The sequence below is a fragment of the Carassius gibelio genome, chromosome A18 (assembly GCF_023724105.1).
Source record: "Carassius gibelio isolate Cgi1373 ecotype wild population from Czech Republic chromosome A18, carGib1.2-hapl.c, whole genome shotgun sequence".
Taxonomy (NCBI): Eukaryota; Metazoa; Chordata; class Actinopteri; order Cypriniformes; family Cyprinidae; genus Carassius; species Carassius gibelio.
Genome location: NC_068388.1, coordinates 20,242,513 through 20,255,353, shown reverse-complemented (window position 1 = coordinate 20,255,353; position 12,841 = coordinate 20,242,513). Strand labels below are relative to the sequence as shown.

The 12,841-nt window shown below is 37.6% G+C and overlaps 1 protein-coding gene across 1 annotated transcript in view; it reads left to right on the top strand.

Moving 5' to 3' along the window:
- LOC127934469 (ras GTPase-activating protein 2) overlaps nucleotides 1-7,764 on the top strand; it is a 38,435-nt gene extending 30,671 nt beyond the window's left edge. Inside the window, exons 20-24 of the mRNA XM_052531883.1 lie at nucleotides 1,787-1,869; nucleotides 2,118-2,326; nucleotides 2,415-2,518; nucleotides 3,435-3,606; nucleotides 4,495-7,764. Of these exons, the coding sequence (XP_052387843.1) occupies nucleotides 1,787-1,869; nucleotides 2,118-2,326; nucleotides 2,415-2,518; nucleotides 3,435-3,606; nucleotides 4,495-4,525 (599 nt within the window). The 3' untranslated portion in view covers nucleotides 4,526-7,764. The remainder of the gene's footprint in view (nucleotides 1-1,786; nucleotides 1,870-2,117; nucleotides 2,327-2,414; nucleotides 2,519-3,434; nucleotides 3,607-4,494) is intronic.
- Nucleotides 7,765-12,841: the final 5,077 nt, after the last annotated feature.

Genomic DNA, 12,841 nt, shown 5'->3' with positions numbered 1-12,841 from the left:
TCATGCCATGACATGACAGGAGCACGAACACATTTTTTACAGTGTTAGTTTCATCAAACTGATGTATATGAATATTATTTCAGACATAATCTATTCCTGTCATGGATAGGCTACATTTTCATCAGGGATTACTCCAGTCTTCAGCATTTTTTGTGTGTATGTTTGTGTGTGTGTGTGTTCATACATGTACATGGCAAGAATTATAATGTTTGAACATTAGTTTTGTTTCTGGTTAAAAAATGTTTTATTAGATAATTTTTGGTAACAACAAGCTATTGTCATAATTTTTCCAATAAAGGGATTTTCTGAGTAATATTTGTTTTACTTAGAGTTTTGTGGACTGTAACAGTTTCTGTACAGTGCCTGTATTTTTTATTTAGTGACTATCATATTTACCCCCAAAAGTATTTGGACCATAAAAAGTCATACTATGTGCTACTTCCTAAATTAAATTCAGGTTCTGAGTTTAGTTGATAATAATTGGTTAAATAACTAATAATATTCAGTAATTTGATGTTCTCTGCGTGGAGTAATGTCTGGCATGGTCACAGGTCACAGCTTGTACTTATTATTAAAACAAAAAGAAAGCTAATAATCATTAATTTTAGATAACAGATTTTTATTAATATTTTTACATGGTGGCACATTAGGTCATAAATATTGTCTCAAAAGTCATGGAAATGTATTGGTAAAAATGTATACGAGCCCTGTATATAGTGCTTTATATTGTAAATTTAAAGCGGCTTCACACTGATAAACAGGAAAGTAACAGTGTTAATATTGTATAATTATTTGAAAAAATGTCAGCCGTAAAGCAGCACTACAGAAGATAATATTGTCAGTATTTAGCACCATTTAATGTTGTTTCAGTTCAGTTCAATAACTGTCAATGTTGCAATACTCTTCAGTTTCTAAACAAGTACATTTCAGTACATGAAGCAGCTCTACAGGAGGCAATAATGTCAGTTCAATTTCGTTACAAGTAATAGTGTCATTATCCAGCTCAATTAAGTCGTTTCTTTATATATAAACTAAGGTTGATAGTCGGTCTCTATGGGTGTTGTTCAGTGATATAAACAGAAGCTGGTAAATATTATTAATAATTTGCTTCATGTGTATGTGTATTTTTAGCATGGCTGAAACTTGGTGTCGAACATTCAGCATCCAGAGATATCTCTGTTCGAGTTGTCTCCGTTATAAATAATTAACAATTTACAAATGTAACTTATTTTAAGACTAATTTAAGTGTTCTAACTGGAAAAACAACAAACTGTTTAGGAATGTATGGAGATATATTGGGGGAGAAGAAAAAGAGAACAGGATGGGCTGAGGCGGTGTGTTCTCAAGCATCTGTGTACTTTGGCTGTTCTGTGATCAAAATGTTGAACATCAGCGGAGGACATGAAAATAGGAATTTATCAACTGTGTAGAATGTGCTTGAGAGACAGTTGTGTGTTTGTTCTGGCGCAGTAAGGTGGTGTGCTATCAGCTCCACGGGCCTGGCCCGACTACACTGAGTCACGGGTCATTACAGAATACCGTGTGAGATTTAGTGTCCGTCTGGACCACAGTCCCCAGATGTTCTGTTGATGTGTGAATGCAAAAACATTCCCAAACAGTCCCACCGGTCTGCGCTCTGTATTTACATTTATTGCAGATTTATTTAATTATGCATATCATTCATCAGTGTCCTTACACAAGTGTTAAATATGGAAAAGGGTGATTTGATTTATTTATTTCTCTATTTAAATGCCATTGATAAATGTATCTGTGTATTTGTGTACAGGGAAAGAAGCACTGTGTGTCATTCCTGTGAAAAACATCCTCAGTGTCGAGAAACTGGAAGAAAGTGCCTTTAACCGCAAAAACGTGAGTAGCTTAGTCGTATTTGTGAGGTTTTTGTGTTCCTGTATAACATGGTGCTAGCAATGCAGAGGTCATTAGTTTGATTCCCAGGGGACAAAAATACAAATTAAATGTATACTTTTGAATGTTGCTTTGGATGGAAGTTTCTCCAGACTAAATCTTTTTTTGAAAACTATAAACATTTAATTATTCCAAACGTATGACTTGCAGCGTATATGTAACATGCTACTTTACCACTACTTGTTTTGCAGATGTTTCAGGTGATCCATTCAGAGAAGCCTCTGTACGTGCAGGCGGGGAACTGCGTGGAGACCAACAGCTGGATCGAGGTCCTGAGTCAGGTCAGCCGCTGTAACCCGGGACGGCTCAGCACGTTTCACCCGTCCGCTTACGTGGGTGGATTCTGGTTATGCTGTAAGGAAACCAACGAGAGCGCCCCTGGCTGCAAACCCTGCACTACGTAAGACATTTTATTAATACATTTACATTTTATGGCTTTATCAAATGTGTACACGTTCTTGTTTTTGATGTCTGACTTTTTCTTACAGGACACTGTTGGCTAATATTCAACTGGACATCGACTGTGACAGAGAAACAGAACGAATCTTCTCCTTCTTCTCCTCCAACCGCTCCAGACTACAGAAGATGGAGGGTGTGTATAGCCTAAGGCCGGTGACACACTGGCTGCGTGGCGTGAGCGCGCGCTGCTGCTGTAGAGGGAGACCGTTGAAAAACCAGGCTCTTGTCTGCATGACAACAATATCAACTTTTTTTTTACGCCTACTGATAAAGGACACCGTCAAAAGTATTGACAGCGAAATAGATTATGTTTGACAGGTGCAATATTTGAAAATCGATAATTATTTATTTATTTTTCAAATTACATTTATATCTGAATTTATGTCAACCTATAGACTTTCAAATATCAAAATATCATGAATTCATATGTATTTGTGTACAAAATTGACATAAAAACACATTTTCCTGTTATATTTTGCCTGGAAACGCTTCCAACACGCGCGCGTGTCGCTGTAAAAATAGGCGTCGGTTCTATTTCTAGCATGCACACGTTTTCCGCGCGGCTCAAGCCACGCCTTAGACGCGCGTCTCACGCAGGCGGTCTGTATGCTCTAACCTGTTAACATGGGAGCCGAATTAAAAACCGACACGCCACGCGGCTGAGATGCTTGCGCCACGCATCCAGTGTGTCGCCGGCCTAAGACAGTATGAAGTCAAAACTGGTGCACTTTCTTAATAAAACACATGTTTGTGATTCATCAGTGTATGTTTTCATCATAAATCTTAGATTTCAGCACGCTCTGTTTATTCTCTCAACTAATTCATGCTTTTAATCTCCCATGATTTCTCTTTTCTTTTTCTTTTTTGGTCCAACTTGACCATCCAAAGAGCATGATATATGTAAAATATATTAGAAAAATATTTATATTTAAAGATATTTATTTAAAAAAAATGGTTTGCATTTGTCTAAAAAAAATATATGACTATTTGCATTTCCACTTTGTCTAATTGTATAATTATATATAAAAAAATGATTTGTCTGTCTACAGATGCCTGTGCTGGTATGTCAGTATATCTTGGGCAGCAGGAGGAGTGTTCAGCCTTCACTATACAGGACCCTAAAGAGACCTTCCGTACTATTAAAGAGCTCGGAGAAGTACTGGACGATCTGCAGGCTCTTCATGACTTAAAGGGAGCGCTAACTGATGAACCAGGCACTATGTAAGACACCCAAAATCTGTTTGAATTCGCAGAAAATTAAGATCACTTTTTTTTATACAAAGTGCAAAATGTAAATTGTAATATACATTTTTTAGATAAATTAATTGTATTATTTTGAATCCACTTATTAAAGGAATAGTTCACCCAAAACCCAACATTTGCTGAAAATGTACTCGTCTTCAGGCCATTCAATATTAGTTTGAGTTGAGGAGTTTGTTTCTTCATTGAAACAGATTTGGAGAAAATTAGTATTACATCACTTGCTTACCAGTGAATGGGTGCCGTCAGAATGAGGCTGATAAAAACATTACAAGTAATCCACATGACTCCAGTCAATCAAGTAATGTCTTGTGAAGTGAAAAGCTGCATGTTTGTAGCAAACGGTTCCATAATCAAGACATTTTCAACTTTAAACCATCCTCTATCCATAGTATTGCTTTCTCCAGTGAAAAAGTCTTCTTGTCTGAATCAGGAGAGTAATATGCACAGATCAAGTACCATTTACAAGCGAAAACAGTCCCAAGAATTTCAAAACGAAAATGTGGGTGGAATTTGATGTGAGAGGACAACAGAGGATGGACTTTTTCACTGGAGGAAGCGTCATTATGGATTATGGACTCAAATTTTGTTGTTGTAATTTGGCCACCGGGCCTCAATAGCTTTCTTCCTGAACAGATGAAAAGAATCTGGGATGAATTTAAAATACACACAAAAGAAACAATGCTACACATATACCATTTAGCCAACATATTTTTTATTATTATTATTATTCTCTTACATCTTGGATGGCAAAGTACATTTTCAGCAAACATTTTTCAACAAAATGTTGTCGTGTATGAGCATGTGGAGTAAAATATTCAGAAAATCTTTTTGTTTTTTTATTTTTAGTGAAAATCCTATAGTTGGAAAGACTGTGTAACATTGTGACTGCAAGACCGGGTGGTACTTACACAGCCACACAAGCAGAGGGCGCTGTGTTTGTCGACATAGAGGAGCATGACGGCACTCTGAGAAGAGGTTTACCTCTCCAGCAATGGCCTGTCTGGAGTAGCAATGTACTTGGAAGAATTTGGCCAGTCAAGAGTCGAGTGGTGTGTTCGTGAGTTGCTATCATTGGAAAAAAAAGTGGTCTTTTCTCTGTGTTCGGTCTCTGTTTTATATCAGATTTTAAGATCATTTAGTAACCTCAATCGCCAGTCCGCACAGTAAGAAAAGATTCCAGTCACCTCTTATCCATTCCTAAACAGGCTGTGAAAGTCCAGACACCAAGAGTTTGTCTGAGAAATTATAGCTGCTAAAATAGTCTTTGAAAGAACTCAACCTTCACTTTTTTCTTTACAAAGCATCAGTTTTTCAGGCTACTGGTCGTCTGATGTTTTAATAAGTAAAATAACCATGTCAAAGGGAATCTTCCATCGTTCTTTATATTTGTAGTATCATCCCTCTCAGCCATCCCTTTGAGTGTGTGCATGGTTTTTATTTCTGTAGTGGATAGAATTAATCTGCCTCATAAATTCTGTGGAGGTACTTCCAGTGCCACACTTGTGTATGAATTAGGGACTAATGCAGAAGCACTTTAGATATTTGGAATATTCCAGATGAGATTGTTTTAGATACATCGTATCAACCTTTTTTTCCTGATATTGATCAGTTACATGATCAACTCCTGTGTAATGTTCTGTAGATAATGTTCATATCCTGTAGATTTTTACTAGCTATTTTTCTTACGCCAAAGATGTTGTTTTGTAGGTTTTCTTGACATGAAAATGGTATACATGTAGTTTTTTTTTTTTTTTTTAATACAGAACTTTTAAAAAAGGAGAATGGCTATCAATATTTCATGGACGTACATTTTGGGAGCATTAAACATTTTGCTAAACGTGAAGAAGATTTCACTTCGTCAATCTTTGTAATTTTATCCCATACAAACAGTAACAAATGGTTGGATATTTTATAGTAATGGAGCTATAAACAGATTGTTTGCTATGAATTTAGCTTGAGAAGTAACAATCACCTGCATCATGTTTGTTGTGTCGCAGTTGTGTTGTGTTGGAATTGTCATTTTCTGAAAATCACCAACTGTTTTTTACAGGTCTACACGCTTAGTTTTTTTTTTTTTTAATGACCCCATTCTCAACTGTACTGAAGGGGTTTTCTGTGTCTTTGCTTACTAACACATTGGAGACTGTTATGTTCTACTTGGAATGCTTGTGTTTTGCATATATTTTTAGTCTAGATCAGCGGTTCTCATCTGGAAGGTTAAAAATGTTCCGCACTAACCATATAAGAATGAATAAGTTCAGGTAGAAAAGAGGCTTAATTCTAAACTTAAAAAATATCACCCTTTGTAATGATATAACAAATACATAGGATTGAATATTTTAAATATATATATTTTATTTTATTTATTATTATTTTTTTTTTAAACTTGGGACTATTCACAATATCATCACTTTTGTGAGTTCTACAGAGCTGTTCATTCCGTCTATGTGTCATTGAGAAAATGCTTTCCATATATTTTGTTGGTAACGTCTATCATTTGACAGAAGCTCACCACATCAGGTAGATACCAGTGTAGATGGGTTGAGAAAAAAACTCCTAGTAACGTCGAATACGTGTTGCGGTGAGGACATGGTTTGTCGAAACCAGTGTTTTTGAGAATTATTGGCTGCTGAGAGCATGAAGCCAATGCAGTTTTGTACAATACACAATTTTGGGACCATGTTGGGTCACCAGCTGTTGTCCAGTATAAACTCTGGGTCATGAAGTAAAACCACTTGAGAACCGCTGATCTAGATAAACTTAAAAAATATAACCCGTTAATATGTGACATCAAATTAAAGTGTACTTAGCATGACCATTTTACATTCTTTTAAAAAGACACCTTAGCACTATGAGAGAAGAATATGTGAAAAATAAATGGGGAATGCAGGAACCAGCAAGTGTTGCTTTCTTTGAATTTGGCATATCAGAGAAAGCAAATCCATTTCTGTCATACCTCAAACTCCATTGTAAGGTTCTTCGATGTCAGAACATTCCATTTCGAAACAAACACAAGTAAGACTACAGGACGTCAGTCTACATTTGTGAATTTTAAGTGATGTGCCTCTCAACCAGATATATATTTTTGTAATCAGGAAATTTTGAAAGCTGAAAGATTGTATTGAGCATTGATGAAGAGGCCTGAAACACAATTTGCCATTTCAGCACAAACAATTATGCAACATTCACCTTCCAGTTATTGCGTCAGAATATATATATATATATTTGAATTAGGTCTGTCAGATGTGTGTAATTAATGTGTATTTATCTTTTCTCATGTGTGATGTGTAGATGTTTGTAGCACACTGTGAACTGAGTGTTGGCATGATATGTTGATGCATTGAATGAATGGTACATAGATGTTTCATCTGGTACTCTGCGGCTCCAGTGAGCTGCAGTAGAAATGTGGTACTGAGCATCCTCCTTTCATAACTGTGGTAGAGCAAAGAGCCTTGTGGCCTCGCTTAGCATTGTGGTGATACCGCAGACCACCTCCATTCATTGGACTTGTCGGATCAAATTAAGTGGTTTCTGTGTAATCGTTTAATACCCCCAACCCACCCATCGTTGAACTGGGGCATATTCTCATCTAGTGTAAACATACAGGAACCGTTATAACCAGCATCCAGTGGCCTTTTAGAATGCCCCTATCCCCACCAGAACTAAATATTCTTCTTTAACATTCCCAATTTAGCACTTATCTTTGAGTCCATGGAACAATGCAGACAATCACCATATCATAAGAATGTTTCAAAAACCATTATGTGCTCCTGATGTTTGTGTTTGAATTCCGCCCCATTGCCATAACTGGGTCTGCAAGCCACCTTTAGAAAACCTTGTAGTTTAAATAATGCATTTCTTAATCGATTATATTTTTAGATCAACAATGTAGGTCTGTAAAATGCTATAAATATTTGCACAAATTTGATGACTTTTTTATTTTTGCTGATTCCCATTCATCTTCCAATGTATTACTAATTGTACTGGACATGTTTGCTTCATTTTGTTATTTAAATGTTTTTATACCATTATTTTCACAGTACAAGCTCACATAATTCCTCTGTTATTAGTTCTGTGGTATTAATTTACAATAAATATATTGTTTGTGTGAATCTGTTTTGTGTGTGTGTGTGTGTGTGTGTGTGTGATATCAGTAGTTCTGTACCAAAATGTAGATTTAAATACAATGATTTTTCACAGTTCAGATGAATAGCACATTGAGCTGTTGTGGCACACTATTATTGTAATAGCTTGTTTATACTGTAATAACTTTTGAAATACTGTTGTTAATTTAGAAATATGCGACAAATGAAACCCCAAAACATTTGGACACGTCAGTCGTAATTTAAAAAGAAATATATATTATATATAAGGAAAAGTAAATAATATCACACCTGACCAATAATCTTAGAATGAAAAAAATGTGTTAAATCAGTTGATTTAGGTTTAAAAGAAAGTACATTGCAAAGAACACGATCGTTATCACAAAACTGTTTTCAGCTTCTCACAGAATTGCTGTGGTAATTGTCTTTACTATGCACGTGGAGGTTGCATGCAGATTTCAGTGCATGCACTGAATTGGAGATGTGCCCAAACTCTTCCAAATACCAGTTTTCTGTAGATTACTCGACCTTTTCCCACGGCCTTCAATCTATGGAAAATCTGTACTTAATGGCCGCTTCTCCTTACATGAACTGTGATAGTGTGTTATCAGAGACTGTGATCTGCTCCAGGGCAAATGAAAACATACGGAAGAGTAACGTTTTCATCTCAAACATTTGGTTTCAAGAATAATTTGAGTGATCTCCGTCAAATTTAAACATTGCAGAGAATAAATATAAAGTCTCATTGATTGTAAAAAACCATATGTTGATTTTGGTCTGTCCCGCCGCAGAGATCTTGACCTTCACGTCTGTCTCCCACATATTCACATAACGTCATTTTGGCATCTGCTATAATAAAAAAAAAATAATAATAATCTTATTACTTCATGTAACATAGCCATTCCACAGCATTACAGGGAATAATTATGTAAATTTTATATTTCAAGATATAGAAAATGTAAGTTTAATAATAACTATAAACCAATATTTGGTCTCAAACTATCAATATTTAGTTTGTTAAAAAGTATTTATTTCTAATATTTGTCAACAAGTTTCTAAATGTTCAGTTCAATTCATAATTTATTCTGACCTCCAGTTTCTGACACTATTTGATTAAAATACTAATATACCTTTAGGGAGCTGTATAAAGCTGGAGTTTAATATTGGAATTCAGTTGTTTGCCAAAATTAAACCAACACAAGTTTTCATGTTTCTTCCCCCCAAAACAGTTCAGTTTAATTGTTCAGAAGTGTTCAAAGGTGGTTTCATTAAGAGAAAATGTTTTCCATTGCAACTATGTTCTCTTTTCTCATTGTTTAAAGGCAAATTTACAGAAATATTGTGATGGTAATGTCTATAATATCTTCATGCCTTATAGTTCCATTTTAGAGCAGATTAGAGCTGAAAAATTATCTGTTCCCTATATGTCACAACGAGTTATATTGTGAAGAAAATGTAGTCTTACTTGGGAGCCCAAATAACCAGTTTAAGAGAAAAGGCCAATGAAAATATACAAGTGGATTTTGCGTGCTCATCCACACCTCTGTACATACAGTATTGTTCAAAATAATAGCAGTACAATGTGACTAACCAGAATAATCAAGGTTTTTCTTATATTTTTTTATTGCTACGTGGGAAACAAGTTACTAGTAGGTTCAGTAGATTCTCAGAAAACAAATGAGACCCAGCATTCATGATATGCACGCTCTTAAGGCTGTGCAATTGGGCAATTAGTTGAATTAGTTGAAAGGGGTGTGTTCAAAAAAATAGCAGTGTGGCATTCAATCACTGAGGTCATCAATTTTGTGAAGAAACAGGTGTGAATCAGGTGGCCCCTATTTAAGGATGAAGCCAACACTTGTTGAACATGCATTTGAAAGCTGAGGAAAATGGGTCGTTCAAGACATTGTTCAGAAGAACAGCGTACTTTGATTAAAAAGTTGATTAGAGAGGGGAAAACCTATAAAGAGGTGCAAAAAATGATAGGCTGTTCAGCTAAAATGATCTCCAATGCCTTAAAATGGAGAGCAAAACCAGAGAGACGTGGAAGAAAACGGAAGACAACCATCAAAATGGATAGAAGAATAACCAGAATGGCAAAGGCTCAGCCAATGATCACCTCCAGGATGATCAAAGACAGTCTGGAGTTACCTGTAAGTACTGTGACAGTTAGAAGACGTCTGTGTGAAGCTAATCTATTTTCAAGAATCCCCCGCAAAGTCCCTCTGTTAAAAAAAAGGCATATGCAGAAGAGGTTACAATTTGCCAAAGAACACATCAACTGGCCTAAAGAGAAATGGAGGAACATTTTGTGGACTGATGAGAGTAAAATTGTTCTTTTTGGGTCCAAGGGCCACAGGCAGTTTGTGAGACGACCCCCAAACTCTGAATTCAAGCCACAGTACACAGTGAAGACAGTGAAGCATGGAGGTGCAAGCATCATGATATGGGCATGTTTCTCCTACTATGGTGTTGGGCCTATTTATCGCATACCAGGGATCATGGATCAGTTTGCATATGTTAAAATACTTGAAGAGGTCATGTTGCCCTATGCTGAAGAGGACATGCCCTTGAAATGGTTGTTTCAACAAGACAATGACCCAAAACACACTAGTAAACGGGCAAAGTCTTGGTTCCAAACCAACAAAATTAATGTTATGGAGTGGCCAGCCCAATCTCCAGACCTTAATCCAATTGAGAACTTGTGGGGTGATATCAAAAATGCTGTTTCTGAAGCAAAACCAAGAAATGTGAATGAATTGTGGAATGTTGTTAAAGAATCATGGAGTGGAATAACAGCTGAGAGGTGCCACAAGTTGGTTGACTCCATGCCACACAGATGTCAAGCAGTTTTAAAAAACTGTGGTCATACAACTAAATATTAGTTTAGTGATTCACAGGATTGCTAAATCCCAGAAAAAAAAAATGTTTGTACAAAATAGTTTTGAGTTTGTACAGTCAAAGGTAGACACTGCTATTTTTTTGAACATACCCCTTTCAACTAATTGCCCAATTGCACAGCCTTAAGAGCGTGCATATCATGAATGCTGGGTCTTGTTTGTTTTCTGACAATCTACTGAACCTACTGGTAACTTGTTTGCCACGTAGCAATAAAAAATATACTAAAAACCTTGATTATTCTGGTTAGTCACATTGTACTGCTATTATTTTGAACAATACTGTACCTGATTGAGCCTCTCAACCTGTTGTTAGCCTGTGGATGATATCCAGATGTTAAACTGACATTGATATTGAGTTGACCACAGAATTCATGCAAGGTTACCCATAAAGTCGGAAGACCTGTTGTATTAAAGCCTCTGCTGTTTCCAAAGCTGTGGGTAGTTTGGCCAAGGGAATGAATCTTTTTTTCAGTCCATGATATCATGGGATTGTGCTTCTCAAGCCAGGACAGACCTAGAATTATGGGGTGTCATGGAGATTCTATGGCAAACAATTGAATCTCAGTGTGCAGGGTGCTCATGCTTAGGTGACGACTTGAGAGATGCAATTGATCTTGCCGGTACCCAAAGGGCGTCCGTCTAACACTGTCACTGCCACCCAGGATGTGCATGGAAGAAAAGAAATATTATGAAGTGACATTCAGCCAAGTATGGTGACCCATACTGAGAATTTGTGCTCTGCATTTAGCCCATCCAAAGTGTGTGTGTGCGCACACACACACACACACACAGCCATTTATGCTGCGGCGCCCAGGGAGCAGTTGGGGGTTCAATGCCTTGCTCAAGGGCACCTAAGTCATGGTAATGCCAGCCTGAGATTCAAATTCAGATTATATTACCACGATATAAAAGACCAAGATGGTGGCGCATACACATCGCGAGGATCAGTGTCTCTCCAGTTTTTGCAATTTTGCAGTTTTATTCCTGCTCATCTCGGGTCTGTTCGTACTGAACAGTTTTGCTTTAACATCCTACACCCGACAGGAGCTTTTGGATAACGGTGAGGACTTTTCCAACAGTTTTATCACCAATCTTCGACTCATCCCTGAGATCGTCAGAACACCCGAGGCTAAGCACTCTACCCGGCCGGGCGGAAGTGCTCGCAGGCGGCGTCGAGATCGTAAACAAAGGTGGGGGAAGCGTGGAGGTCTAAAAGCTAAGCTAAAGCTAACACCGATCCGGCTCTCTTTACACGGCATTTTCCTTGCTAATGTGCGGTCACTGGTGAACAAAATGGATGAGTTACGACTTCGCATCACCAACAGTAAGAGACTTTTGGACTGCAATGTCATGGTTTTCACAGAAACATGGCTACACAGCGACGTACCCAATAATGCTATTGAGCTAGCTGGGCGCTACACGCTCCGGCCAGATAGAACGGCAGATGACTCCGGTAAGACAAGAGGTGGTGGATTGTGCATTTATGTCAACAAAGCTTGGTGTACGAACACTGTCATTGTTGAGAGACACTGCTCAGCTAACCTAGAGTTTCTCATGGTTAAATGTAGACCTTTTTATCTGCCGCGGGAGTTCACTTCCACCATAATAACCGCAGTCTATATTCCACCGGATGCTAATGCTAAGTTTGCTTTGAACGAACTTCATGCAGCCATTAGTAAACAACAGACTGCTCACCCAGAAGCTGCTTTTATTGTTGCGGGTGATTTTAATCACTGCAAATTAAAGACAGTGCTGCCCAAATTCCACCAGCATGTTTCCTGCCACACCAGAGGAGACAAAACTTTGGATCATGTATACACAAACATTAATGGAGCTTACATCGCAACCCCCCTCCCAGTCTGATCACCTTTCTTTGTTTCTCACCCCTAAGTATTCACCCCTCATCAATCGTGTGAAGCCATCAGTGAGGACCATCAAAGTGTGGCCAACTGGAGCAGACTCTTTACTTCAGGACAGGTTTCAACACACTGACTGGAGTATGTTTGCTTCTCAGGCTGCCTGTGGCTCTCACACGGACATTGACATTGATATCTACACCTCCTCTGTACTGGATCACATCAACACCACCATTGACAATGTAACAAAAGAAAAAGATAACAACATACCCTAATCAGAAGCCATGGATGAACAAGGAGGTGCGACTTCTGCTGAAAGCCCGCAACGCTGCCT